At 43.8% G+C, this 14,472-nt stretch overlaps 1 protein-coding gene across 2 annotated transcripts in view; it reads left to right on the top strand.

The window, feature by feature from the left end:
* Eaf1 (ELL associated factor 1) overlaps positions 1 to 14,472 on the top strand; it is a 36,739-nt gene that overhangs the window by 1,699 nt on the left and 20,568 nt on the right. The window contains exons 2-6 of one of the 2 annotated variants that reach the window (XM_041662235.1): positions 956 to 1,050; positions 3,455 to 3,591; positions 5,983 to 6,173; positions 8,930 to 9,163; positions 11,278 to 11,350. In XM_041662235.1, the coding sequence (XP_041518169.1) occupies positions 956 to 1,050; positions 3,455 to 3,591; positions 5,983 to 6,173; positions 8,930 to 9,163; positions 11,278 to 11,324 (704 nt within the window). In that variant the 3' untranslated portion in view covers positions 11,325 to 11,350. Of the gene's footprint in view, positions 1 to 955; positions 1,051 to 3,454; positions 3,592 to 5,982; positions 6,174 to 8,929; positions 9,164 to 11,277; positions 13,832 to 14,472 lie in introns of those variants that run through there. The other variant, XM_041662234.1, reaches the window with a different exon arrangement.

The following is a 14,472-nucleotide window of genomic DNA, read 5'->3' as shown; positions in this document are numbered from 1 at the left end:
CTCGTGTGGCCTCCTGTGTCTCATGTCGATTTGCAGCCAGAATGTTTGCTCTGTGGCTTCTGTGCACACAGTTGTAATAATTCCCGTGTTATGGAAGATAGATGTTAGCTGTTAGCTCTCTCTTGGAATATGGGAATATCTTACATTAACATAAGAGTGTATGAGTTCCAGCTCCCTACACTAAAATAATAATGTCATTAAAGGCAACATATGTAGAGGTAGGTGTTCCTGACTTGGTAATTCTTGAATTGGATGGCGATATTTTTGGGCTCATTGTTCTAGTCTCTATACTTCAGCATATATAAAGTTTTCTATGTTGTAATTTTTTCTTTTTTTTTTTTTAAGAATTTTAAATGATGGGGCTGGGCAGTTGGCTTAGTTTATGAAATGCTTCCTATGAACGGATGGGTCTCTGATTTGGATTTCTAGAACCCACATAAAAGTGTCACAGTGTGGTAGTAAACAGCTGTCATCCCAGTGCTGGGGACATCGAGACAGAAGGATCACGGGTGACTTGGCTGGCCTCACTTACTCTGTGAGTTCCAGGCCAATGAGAGACTGTCTCAGAACAAGACAACCGCAGTGGTGGCGCACGCCTTTAATCCTAGCCCTCAGGAGGCAGAGGCAGTCAGATCTCTGTGAGTTCACGGCCAGCCTGGCCTCCAGAGCAGCTTCAGGACTGCCAGGGCTACTCAGAGAAACCCTGTCTTGAAAAACCAAAACCAACCAAAAAAAAAAAAAAAAAAAAACCACAATAACAAAAAGACTAACAGTACCTGAGAGACTAAAATCCTACAGATATATGTACTCATGTACATACAGGAACATACATACATCCATGAAAGAATCCTCAACAATTTTTATTTAAGTAATACAATTTTTAATTTGAAATTAAAATGCCCCAGAAGCCCTTATATTCAGTCCCCCAATGGGAAATATTCTTTCTTTCCTTTAGATGATTTTAAGCCAGCATCGATAGACACTTCCTGTGAAGGAGAGCTCCAGGTGGGCAAAGGAGATGAAGTCACAATCACACTGCCACACATTCCTGTGAGTTGTTCCCATCGTTGACTTCGTATAATGAATCCTTGTATTTTATTTAGTTTGAATTTCCTTCTGTTTATTTATTTATTTATTTAGATTTTTAAAAAGTCAATGTAAGTAAAATTGGAATTTAGGGGTTGGGTGGGTAGTAACTCGTGTCATGGGACTTGGTTTAAGGTAGCTCTTTGCCCTTGTTCCTGAGCCCCCCTCTCCCGAGCATGCAGTTTAGTAGGTGGGCTTCCATCTGGACAGTGGCCCCTCTGCTAGACATACATAGAGTTTCTCCCATACTGTTCTGGAGAGAAAGGCCCCATGTGCCATGTGTAACCATAGCAACTTCTGAACAGGCAGCCAGAAGGCAGGTAGGAGCCAGAGGGGCAAATTTATATATGGTAAGGGTCCCGTGCAGGCTGATGGTCCCAGGCAGTAACTAAAGGTTTGGAACATTGCTAATTTAAGGATGAAGAACTCAGTTAAAAGCTGCACCAGGGACTTGGAAGAAAAGATTTTGTAAAGCTCTTTTCAGGGCAGCACTTTGGATCTGTAGCTGTAGCTCAGTGGGAGAGGACTTGCTTTGCATGATGAGGTCCTAGGTTCAATCCTCAGCCAAAGGAAAAACAGAAAGAAACCGTAACTGAAGTGTGTGTTAACAGTGCTTTGGCCTGGGAAGATGGCCCAGAATAAAGGGCACAAACCTGAGGACTGGAGTTGGGTCCTCAGAATCCATGTAGAAAGCATGGAAAACATGGCAGCTGCCCATGGTCCCACATTTACAGAAGTAGGGACAGATATCCCTGGGGCATGGTGGCAAGCTCGACTTAGTGGGGTTCAGCAAGAGACCCTGCCTCAGCAAAGGAAAGTGTAGAGCAGTTGAGGAAGAGCCTCCAGGGGTTGTATGCACACACAATCTGCCCCCACACAAGGAAACAAGTACACATGTAAGACCCTGCACACACATGCAAACAAACAAGTTAAAACAGAAGAGGTTCTTAGCACATTCCACAGCTGTGTCCTCAAATACAGTAGGCTCTGTGTAACTGTTGACAGAATGGCCTGTATACCTCTGAGCTGAGGAAAAACAACAGCCTGTTCATGCAGACTCCTCTTTTCTTGCATGTTACTGTGGCAGGTTACATCATCTCCCATTGGACCTTAGTTTCCCAAATGAAAAATGAAGGGGTTGGGTAAATGGTCCCTAAGCTCCCTTTCAAACCTAAATTTTTATTGCAAAAATAAGGGGTTGAAGAGCCAAGCATTTTTTTTTTCCTAAGCAAGAAATTAAATCTTATGTCTGACAAATAGTGAATGGATGTTCAGGGTACTAGTCCATTCCTAGGCTCTAAGAATTGAACTTTAAACAAGTAAATTTCTTGCCTTTGTGCAGCTTGGGGTCCGGAATTAAATGGGAACGTATAGCCATTGCTGGATGTGATGCTCTCCTGTAATCCCAGCATTTGAAAGGTGGAAGCAAGATGATTGAGAGTACAAGGCCAGCCTGGGCTGCTTGGGACCCTGTCTCCAAAACAAGTACTTGTTGTGGAAAGCTAGCTCATCTTTGGACTTAGCAGAAAGTTGACGAATTTAGACAGGAGTGTCACGGTATAGCAGGCAGAAGCCCAGTTAAAGCCCTGAGGCAGGAACAAGAGCTCCTTGTTTTCTGAAAATCATAGCGCTGTGGGATGGGTGGAGCCAGGGGCCACCTTAAAGATGGTACCCTTTGGTCCTAGAGCAACAGGGGAGCAGTTGAAAGGCTTGCTTAGATGACTAGCTTGGGTTAATTTCTGCTTACCAGGTTTACTGGCTACCATTGGAGAATGCTATGTTGGTCCTTTGCATGATGCAGAAACCCTGGACTCTTCAATTGCAAAGGAATACAGATCACTCACTAGTTTAACCAGTTACAGTGATAGTTACGTGTAGAGAAAAGTTTATTGTTCTTAGTCCATGTAGCATTATTCTTGAAACATTTCCCACACCCTTAAAAATGTGCCTTATAACCTAAAACTTTTATGATACATTCGTGATTACCTAAAATCAGATGCTTGCTAGGTTCTAATTGTTCCTTTTGCCTCGACAGAGACTGGTCATTTGTTCTTTTTCTTTCTTTTATTTTTTATTAAAGGAGCTTTTATTTATTTATTTATTTATTTATTTTTCCAAGACAGGGTTTCTCTGTTTTAACAGCCCTGGCTGTTCTGGAACTTGCTTTGTAGACCACTCTGGCCTTGAACTCACAGAGATCCCCCTGCCTCAGCCTCCCCCGCCTAGTGCTGGGATTAAAGGCCCGTGTTACCACGCCTGGCTGCCATTTGTTCTTTTTGAGTAGCTCTGATGAAGGGTGGATGAGACAGTGTCCTTTGTAAAGGTAGGCTGTTCATAACTGGTGTGTTTATACTTTTGTGGCAAACAGGGGTCCACACCACCAATGACCGTGTTCAAAGGGAACAAACGGCCTTATCAGAAAGATTGTGTGCTCATTATCAATCATGACACCGGAGAGTATGTGCTGGAGAAGCTCAGCAGCAGCATTCAGGTCAAGAAGACGAGGTATGGCTGACTTCTGTGCCCTCCCTTTCTCTTGCACTGTGGGGATCATGTGTGCCAGCAGGTGCTGTCCTGAAGGATATCCTTAAACGTTTCTAAATCTTTGGTATTTAGTCCAATTTTATAAAGGTGCCAACATCTGCTTGTTGATAGTGTCCCATCAGTAATGTTAGCTACTTCTGTCTCAGACAGAAATGCACATTTCTCTCAATGCAGTAAATAACGCATTTAAGAGCCGAAACATGAAGTCATTGGGGAAAACAAGGTACTTATAATTGAGCCAATTTTGTCAATCTCATAATTGCTCTTATGCTGTCAAGTAGGGAATTTGATTTATACGTATATACTTAAAATTACAAAATAACAATTGTATAACCTTTTTAGAGTGAATTGTTGCTTATAAACTGGGATGTTTTGAGGTGGTTATATTGTCAGATAAACCCTTGCTAACTCTAACCGACTATGGGGGTCACACTTGTAAGCCTAGCATTTGAGAGTTGCAGGCAGCAGGATGAAGAAGCCACGGCTATTGGCAGCTACATAGTGAGTTTGAGGCTAGTCTTAGTTACATAAAACCTTGTCTCAAGACAACAACAGCAGTGACAGAACATGGGCTTACAAGATTGCTTAGTGTGGGTAAAGATGTTAGCCACCAACTCTGACGACCTGAGATGAGTCCTCAGGACCCACACGGATAGAAATATAACTTAAAAATTTTAAAATAAAACAAAATGTTTCTTAATTTTTTAAATAGTGAACTTTCTTAGTAGGTCATTCAACATTAGAGTTTGTCTGGACATCAATTTATTATATAAAGACCCTGGAATAGAGTATTCATTGTAAGATAGTGATTACGGGTTCTGTGGGGGTGGGATGGGGTACTGGGCATCAGATCCAGAGCTTTGCACATGGTAGGCAAGTGCTCTTACCACTGAGCTAAATCACAAGTCCGCTAATTAAGTTTTGAGAGCTATTGCAGCCTGATGTCTGTTTCTGCTTCCCTGAGCCAGATTTCTTTCACTCATTTTACCAGAAAAGGAAAAGCTCCCACTCATTGAGATTATCATGGGCCATACGCCGGATGTTTTAGGTGTGGTACCTAGTCTTTACCAGTAATTTCTGGATTATTGTTTCTTTGAGGCAGGGGATGCGCCTGGGCTTTGCAGAAGTTGTGATTTACCTAATTTGACTGTTAGAGATGAGACCTCACCCTAGGGGATGAGGCTGTAGTGCCTGTTTCTGTCCTGCCCCTTTGTCTTGTATCAAGGCCTACGGTAAACCTGCTGTTCCTGTGCTACCAGTGGTGCTCTGTTCCCTTACTACTCTGTGGTCTGGGAACTAGCAGCATCCCTCCTGGGTACTTGTTATACTCTCAGAATAGCAAGACCTACTAGGTCAGAACCTGCAGAGATCTCAGGGGATTTGTGCAGATGCTAAAGTTGAAAAGCACTGGGCTATTTCATTTGCAGAAGAAATTATTACTTTTTTAGTATACAGACACCTTTTATTGGTTATTGAACAGTATATATTTTTTCATCTAGTCATTTCTGAGCATTTTGATTTCTCTTTTAATTCTTCTCTCAACAATACATCTCAACTGTAGTTTCTCCCAGCTTTCCCCTGACCAGGTCTACTGTGCCTCCATTTCCCTTCAGAAAAGAGCAGGCCTCCCATTGGTATCTACAGAACATAGCATACCAAGGTGCAATAAGATTAGGCCAAACCCTCTTAATCCAGGCTGGATGAGGCAACCCAGTAGGAGGAAGAGAGCTCCAAGGGCAAGCAAAAGAGTTGGAGACACCCCCACTCCACTGTTAGGAGTCCCACATACACCGGGCTCCCACAAACAATCACAGCATGTATGAGAGGAGCAGGAGGAATTATTAATGAGTAAAATTTCTCACTTGGAAGTAGATAATGGAAATAATGGAAAATTTTGCAAGCTGCCAACATTTCAAAATCTAGTTTATTCAGAAACTTTATTATTACAACTGTATATTGAATTTAAGTCATATTGTGATATTTTCTTATAAACACATTTAATCACACTATATCTGTGTTTTATCTCCTTGCTGAACTTATATTGGATGTGGCACATCTATAATCTCATCTCTTGGAAGGCTGAGGCTGTCCCAGAGTACAGTTAGACCCTGACTCAGAAAGGAAAAAATGTATGCTCCTTGGAAGCAGAGGGTCATTTCATTATTTTGAATTGCCGATGCTTAGTACAGTTCTAGGATGCAGTAGCCATGTGGTTGTTGAGTGCTTTTTCATGAAGTCATAAAGATCAGATTTATAGTCACCCGGAAAGAACACTGGTTCTGCAGACACTGCCTGTGTGCTTGGTCATCAGGAGAGAAACTATTTTGCCTCTTGATTTAATGTCTATTTCAGAGCCGAGGGGAGCAGTAAAATCCAAGCCCGAATGGAACAACAGCCTGCTCGTCCCCCACAGCCATCACAGCTACCTCCTCCTCCACCACCCATACCATTCCGAGCCCCAACGAAGCCTCCAGCTGGACCCAAAACATCTCCCTTAAAGGATACGCCCTCACCTGAGCCCCAGCTGGATGACATCAAAAGAGGTAAGAGCACTGGGCTAGTGCATGCAGTCAGGCACAGGGTTCTCAAGAAGCTCACAGAGTTCATACTACCTTATAGATGTGTCACCAGAGCTCCTGGCTCTGGAGCTGCTGAGGGCTGACATTTTCCCATGCATCATTTGACAAGAATGAGTTCGGGTTGAGTGGGATTGTCTTGGCAGCATTCTTAGAGGCTTAGGGGCTAAGTAAGCACTACTATCCAGGGCTAAAGCCAGAGCTATCCAGGGCTTTAGACTCCTGGAAAGAATATTCTCAGTGTATAGATTCTGAGCTCTCTGAACTCACATACTAATGTACGCAAATATAACATACAGTATCCAGATTCGCTGTGTATTTTCCACCTTTATGTGACGTTACTTTAACATCTATTTCTTTTATTTTTACTTTTACTTTTTGAGACAGGTTCTTTCTATATCTCTGGCTGTCCTGGAACTCCCTCTGTAGACCAGGCTATCTTTGAACTCACAGGGATCCACCTGCCACTGCCTCCCAAGTGTTGGGATTAAAGGTGTGTGCTACCACACCTTGAACTCACAGAGATCTGTCTGCCTCTGCCTCCCAGGCATTGGGATTAAAGGCATGTGCCACCATACCTTGAATTTATAGAGATCCGTCTCGCTCTGCCTCCCAAGTGTTGGGATTAATGGTGTGTACCACCACACTCAACTATTCTCTTTCTTTTTTATTTTAAGGACTTAATCCTTTTTCTTTTCTCTCCCAAGCCAGCATATATTTTTAACATACAGTAAAACATTTAGAGGTTTTTTTTCTTTGAATCTTTCCTTACTGTATATCTCTCTTTTTCTGACTGCACAAGTCTTTAATTTACCAAGCAATATGGATAGGATTAAAGCTGTGGCTTTGATGGCTGAATCCACCCCATTCCTTAGCTTTATGAGATTCCAGCCTCATGGCTGAGGTACCGGCAGGAGCCATGTTTATTGCCATAACTCTATGGCATTTCAAGGTCCCTGCCAGCAAGTAAGCTGCAGCAGTATGCGCACAAACCACACTCAAATGCTCTGTAGTCAGACCGCCTGCCTGAAAGAGTCAGTTTGCCCTGACAGGATGGCCCAGAAAGCTGGCATTTTAAAATGGCACAGCTTTTTTTCCTGCTACAGCTGAAAACTGAAAAGTATGCGGTCAGCTTTTTATCAACACTATTTAAGTGTTTCTTGGCAGGACCTCTTAAAAGAGCTGCAAGGCTTTACAGCTAAAGCTGAGTCAGGAAGCCTCTCTTAGATGAGAGCCCTTGCTTGCCTCTAGCAAGCAGAGCAGATCTGAGAAATTGCTGCTACCAAGAAACCATGCGTAATGCTGTTATTTTCTTCTAGAATTACTTCCCAGGCTATTTCAGACTTTATGTGGATGCAGCTGTCCACACGTTGGGCGCCATTCTGTAACATGAGGGCCTCCTTGTTGGGGTTTCTGTCCTGCCCAGTTCCCACAGCTGGTAAATCCCCAAAAAAATACACAGAAGTCTATATTAATGATAAAACTGATTGGTCCATTAGCTCAGGCTTCGTATTAGCTCTTACAATTTATATTAACCCATTATTCTTATCTATGTTAGCCACATGGATCAATACCTTTTTCAGGGGGGCAGGTCACATCCTGCTTCCTCAGTGTCTGGACAGGACTTGGGAGAGAGTTCCCTTCTTCCTAGAATACTCCGTTCTCATTGCCTTATCTCTACTTCCTGTCTGGTTGCCCTGCCTATACTTTCTGCCTGGCTACTGGCCAATGAACATTTATTTAAAACATAATTGACAGAATGTAGAATTGTCCCACACCATGCCCCCCTTGCCAGGGTCTTCCTTACAGGCGTCCATGGGAGTCAGAAAGGTCTCAGGCTCACACAGGCTGGCCAGTTGTCTCTTTTCCTTAGTGGCTGAGGAAATCCATTGACATGGGCCTCACTCCTAGTCAGCAGTTGTGATGTTTAGTGTTAACTGTCAAGTTGTCAGGCTCTGAAATAAATCACTTAGGGACAAGCCTCTAGGCACTCCGGTGAGGGGTTATTTAGCCTCTGGGCATGGCCCTGGGGGATTGTCTAGATTAGAGGTAGGAACACCTGGGCACCAGGCACCATCGGATTTGATCACCGACTATAGAGGAAGAGAAAGTGCAAACACAGGCTTCTGTTGCTCTCTGCATGTGACTGGGTGCAGAGTGACTCAGTGCCTCAGGCTCCTGCATTGTGACTTCACTGATAGCTGGGAGCTGGAATAAATCCTCGCTATGTCACAGTGACAGAAAGAGAAACTGAGATTGGATCTAAAATAAGCCCTCTGACTTGCCACTGCTTGGTAAGTGTTTTTCTTCTCTCTCAGCTGGAGTTTTAGATGATAACTCCCATTTGTCTGCTTGTCTGTGGAAAAAGTCTTGCTCTGTAGCCCAGGCTGGTCCCAAACTCAAGCTCTCCTGACTCCACTGGCTATGGGCACACACCACACCCAAATCAGGGTCTGTATTTAAGGGAGTAATAACCCTGATGTGCCTTACACAGAAGAGACATTCTGTAGCAGCTCTGCCTTTTGTTCATTTTGATGAATTCAGTGTTCCCATCAGCCCCAAAATGGAGTAGGTATTGTTGTCAGTTTGGAGGTTCATTGTGTTGTACTCCAGAAACGGAAGATCGAAGTCCCTCTCTGGTGTTGGTCTTGTCAGCTCACTGTTCCTAGACACTTCCTGTCATCTCAGAGCGGGGTGGTACTGATGCCCTGGTGTCGTTGCAGAGCTGCGGGCTGAGGTCGACATCATCGAGCAGATGAGCAGCAGCAGTGGGAGCAGTTCCTCTGACTCTGAGAGCTCCTCTGGGAGTGATGACGACAGCTCCAGCAGCGGAGGAGAGGACAACGGCCCAGCCTCTCCTCCCCAGCCTTCACACCAGCAGTCCTACAACAGCAGGCCCACAGTGGCCAATGGAACCAGCCGGCCCCAAGGAAGCTCTCAGCTGATGAATACGCTCAGTAAGTGTGTCCTCCTTTAGTGGCTGAGACAGGGCACACCATATGCAGCTTCTGTTGCCCTGTGCCAGAACCTATATTTATAGGCATTTAGGGCATAGGGAAGGTTCTTGACAAGGACCCCAAATTCACAATCTTTTCTTTCTTTTTACCCTTTACTTGTGGCTGTGACTTCTACAAAATGCTTAAACTTGATTGTACGCTCTTTGGTTTTCCATACACCAGGTTTAAGATATGGTCTGCCTACAGCTGGCTTTTAAAAGTTAACCCATTACCTCTATTTAGGTAGCCTTTGGCAAGAGAAAAGACAGGATATTGTCATGCTTGGGTATATTTCCAGCAGTTGATAAGGTAACAGAAAAGCCATAAATATTGGCTTTGTTTCAGAGTGGGGCGATTCTGTGTTCTCTCTCTCTCTCCCTCTCCCTCTCTCCCTCTCTCTTCCTCCCTCCCTCCTTCACTCACTCCCTTTTTGGAACCTTGCATGATGAAGTTAGAAGGCCTAGCAGCAGAGGTGGGATGCAGACCTGATTAACCCTGCAATGTGGCCCAAGCAGACATTAGTTTCAACACTGTGGACATTCCAGGATGGGTAGTTCCTTTCTGCAGGCCTTGTTGGGTGTGTAGTGTCTGGCCTTCACCTAAAACACCTCAGCATTTTGCCTGGTTGGTGTGCCCTGTCGTCTGTGTAAGTTGAGGTCCAGGTAAGAAGTCTGTCCTCACACAGCCAAAAAAGGAAGTCCTTAGGGATGATGCTGGGCCCTCTGCAAGGGTGCTGAGTCCAGAGACAGAAAAAGCTGATTTAAACTTAAGAAATATGGACGTTCACTTTCATTCAACTGCCGTCAGCTAAAGTTCTTTTATATACATTTCTGTTATGTGAACTTGAAGTATTGAGTCCTTTTGAATTCTAGATACCTACATACCATCTAAGAATCTGGAGCTTTCTCTTAAAGAAATAGAAATATCCTGGTCAGAGGTAGGCAGAGGTGACACTGGATTAGCATGCTATGGCTCTCAGCTTCCATAATGGAAACATCTTGTTTACTTAACTTTTTTGAAAGTCGGGTGGGGAGTTAGGGAGGTTGAATTTAATTTGATCTTCCTGCCAGAGCCTTCTTGGTACTGTGGTTATGGGCATGAGCCACCACACCTGGGGCTTGGATTCGTGCTCTTCCTGCTGCAGCCTCCTTGGTAGTGGGATAATGGGCATGAACCACCACACCTGGCTCTTAGTTTTTCCTAAAACAATTTTATGAAGCTGCTAAGATGGCTTAGGGTTAAGAGCACTTGTTCTTGCAGACAACCTGGGTTTGATTCCTGGCATACACATGCTAGTTCACAACCACCTATAGCTCCAGTTCCAGGGGATCCAATGCCCTCTTCTGACCTCCAAGGGTACCAGGTACCCACATGGTATATAGACATGAATGCTGGCCAAACACTCATATACATAAAATAAAATAATTATAAAGCAACTTAATGTGAATGAGTCTGCCAGATGCTGTGTGTTATTTCTATTTTCTTAGCACATTTAAAACCGTCTTGCTGCTCCTTCTCAGTACTAATAAGCAGTACCAAACTGCTTTGTACATCCTAAAAAGAGTGTTTCTTTTAGAATGTCAACTGCTCCAGCCTTTTCAGTGAGCCAGATTGGTTTTCCTGCCTTATAAATTGGATTAACAAAGTTTTTTTGGTATTTATTTTGTTTTTAAATTAGATTTATTCTTTTTATTTTGTGTATATGTTTTGCCTGCTTGTATGTGTTAATGCTATGTGCATGTTTGATGCCCTTGGAACTGGAGCTATAGGTAGTTGTGAGCCACCATTTGGGTATCAGGAATCAAACCTGGGTCCTCTGCAAGAGCAACAAATGCTCTTAACCATTGAACCATCTCTCCAGTCCCGATTTGGAAACTTTTAGTATTATGTGATAGCTGAGCAGCCAGCCAAAGAATTTTAAAGAAGTCTTGATGTTTTAAGTGAAGGAGAAATATAAGCATATTAAAGTATAAAGAGCTACACTCTAGGCAGAGCAGAGGGAAGTGAAGAAGGCAGAGGGGCCAGAAAAGTTATTAACTGCTATGCTCTTAGCTTCATTTTGTTTTCTTTCGTAGGAAATGACTTGCAGTTAAGTGAGTCTGGCAGTGACAGTGATGACTAGCTCCAGGCTTTTGAAATCTGCTTCCGGTACGTGGACATGCTGCAAGACCCAGCGACTTCTGCCAGGATTCCACGCCACAGGAGGATGTTGCACAGCAGGGCCTGTAGGAGGAGTTAAGGCCTGAGAGCATGCAGACACTCAGTTTTTGACTTGGTGGTGGTGGGTGATTTTCTCACATAATTCTTGAACAATCTCTTGTTTCAGAGTTTAAGTAGATCTATAGGAGAATGAATGGAATTCTGTTTCCACGTGGTTAACATTATTAATGAAAAACAGGCCATTGCACCCTGATCTCAGGCCCTCAAGGCCCCTGTCCTCACCAGGCCAGTAATTCAGCAGCCATCAGTTTGGCCAGGCAGTCTGTACCAGTAAAATAAAAGTCTTTGAGGGTTATGGAAAGAAAGGAGATCCTCAAACTGTGTCATAGAAATATGTTAAGACCACTTTCCATGTTTGACATGAAGTGGTAAGGAAGTTTTGTGTGACCCAGTTTGATAAGACCATAGAAGTAGACCTTGGCAGAGTCTTTGGGTCAATTAGTGTGTGTGTGGGTATGTGTGGGTGTGTGGTTGTGGGTGTGTGTGCTAGAAATCCAGTTGCTCGACCCAGCGCAGCTAGGAAAGGAAAGCACACTGCAGGGAATGTCCAGTCACCTGTCTCAGGTGTACGCTTGCTCGCTACTTCTTTGAATTACACTTGCTGGCGTCAGACTTTTCTGCACAGACGTTTCTGTCAGATTCCAAAGACAAAAGCATTGCTGCCATTCAGCTCGGATTCAGACTCAGGCAATTCCCGTGTATGTGAGGCGGAGTGAGCAGCAGCTGCCACGCTGACGCACATCCTCAGCTCATCTGAGACTTCTGGGTTCACATGGATCCATCCTCAGGTATTCTAAATCCTGTGGCTGTTAGCGGAGGATAGGAATCAAGGAGGGGTGTAGTGGGGAACCCTCTGAGCAGATTGGCCAGCTGCAAGCCTCCAGAGTCCAGATAGGAGTTCTGCCGTATGAAACACTCTTCTTGAGCTCTCTATGCTTTTGTGCCTGACTCCCAGACCAATTGGTATTTTCATAGAAGAGAATCACAAGATTGCCTTTTGCAGTGTGCCATTTCCAAATAACTGTTCTTGCTGGAAACTGGTCACGAGTCAATTTTCCATACTGAGGAAGTGTGTGGTGACTTGTACGTTGCCACCCATCTCACAGTAGATGTAGTTAGAATGAATATATCCTAGGAAATTCCTGTCTTTCAGATAATACTAATGTTCTTTTTACCTTGGGTTTTCCTCCACTCACATAAGCCTTTCTCCTGAGCTAGTGGAGGGAGGTGTTGTGGACCTAGAAAGGAAATGAATGGTCCATGGTGGGACTTAGGTTAGACTCATACCATATAGGTACGATCCTAACTGTTTGATCCTCAGATTGCAGTGAGCTGAGGTAGGATAGAAGCCATTGCCCAGCAGCACATGTACACCATTCTGCCCAAGTACCTTGTGCTGGGGTCTCAGCCTCTGGGGCGATGCTCGGTGAATCTCCATGGCAGGTGGGAACCTCCTTATAGCAAGCTGATAATTGCTTTATAATTCTTTGGTAATGGCAGCTCAGGGAAGGTGCAGGTTCTGATTGGGTGGCTTGAATTGTCCCTGGATCTGGGAACTGAATTGTCTTACTGTTCTTTGCCTGCTTACACTGGGGCAGGTTCCAGGAACTTGAACTAAAAATGCTATGTAGGTCTCCCCTTGCTCTGCCCTTCTCTAAAGCCTTGGTTTCTGTAGACAGAACTGTGTGTGGGTATGCTGGCCAGTGACTGTTTCTATAGGAAGTGCCTGCATGTGGCACTGGGCTTGGTCAGTCAGACTCCATGTCACCCGGCCTATCCAGCACCACATGCTTTTGTTGGCTCCAGTCTGTGCTCTCTGCACAGTCCTTCAGTGCTCCCATCTCCTTTCCCTTCCTTAGTAAAAAGCAAAACAAAAACAAACAAACAAAAAAACCAACAAAAACCATTTTTGAAAATCCAGACTCTTGCCTCTTACATTGATGATGACAATGATGACTTCTCAGGGGTATCCTTGTGCCAACTGAGTGACTTCCTTCCTGTCTCTGTGCCTTTGCTGTTCCCTCCTCTTCACCCACTCAACCTTCTCCAGACTCCTCAGGTACCATCTTCACCAACTCTTCAGGTCTTCCCACCTATGGGGTATGTCCTAATGTGCATACAAATTGCCTTTCTCCTACCTGGTTTCTGGTTGGTATGAGCACCTCAAAAGTACAGAAGTAGACATGCATGTGCTCCTAGCTTAGAGGGCAAGAGGCTGAGAGAACTAACTAGTTAAGGATTGAGAATAAGCATAGGGGAAACATTCCAGTGTAGCTTTATACCCGGAAATAATTACACAGAAACTGTATTCTTTTAAACACTGCTTGGCCCATTAGCTCTAGCCTCTTACTGGCTAACTCTCACATCTTGATTAACCCATTTCTATTAATGAGTGTAGCACCACGAGGTGGTGGCTTACCAGAAGGGATCTTAACCTGCATCCATCTTGGAGAGGAGAGCTATAGCGTCTGCCTCACTTCTTCCCAGCATTCTGTTCTGTCTACTCTGCCTACCTAATTTTCTGTCCTATCAAAGGCCAAGCAGTTTCTTTATTAATTAACCAATGAAAGCAACAGATAGACAAATGACCTTTCTCCATCATTTCCCCTTTTTCTGTTTAAACAAAAAAAAAGGCTTTTACTTTAACATAGTAAAATTACATATAACAAAACAGTTATCAAGCAAGAATTGCAGTTACAATATTTATATCTATTTTATCTTGTATCATAACTAAGGAAAACTATAACTATCCATTCTTCAACTCCATCAAAGACTCCAGAAGGAAAAAAGGATATAATATTACCTAAGTAAACAAGAAATAAGCAACTTTCAAAAATCTAGAAATGACAGAGACATCTTGCTGCCTGGACAATTACCCAAAGTTCCTCTGTACCGTTGGGGCATCCATCTTCGGCCTATAGGCCCATAGTATCCAGCAGATATTTTCATGAAGCAGGAAATTTCAAAGACAGTTCAGTCACTATCTGCTGTGTCCTGCAGAATGTTTCGCGAATTCTTTTATGAAGCAGGAACCCCGCAAGACCATCTCA

This window comes from Microtus oregoni, unplaced genomic scaffold (assembly GCF_018167655.1).
Source record: "Microtus oregoni isolate MIOR12 unplaced genomic scaffold, Mior012 000013F_ref0000133, whole genome shotgun sequence".
Taxonomy (NCBI): Eukaryota; Metazoa; Chordata; class Mammalia; order Rodentia; family Cricetidae; genus Microtus; species Microtus oregoni.
The sequence above is the reverse complement of the archived record's forward strand: the minus strand, read 5'-3'. Positions and strand labels throughout refer to the sequence as shown.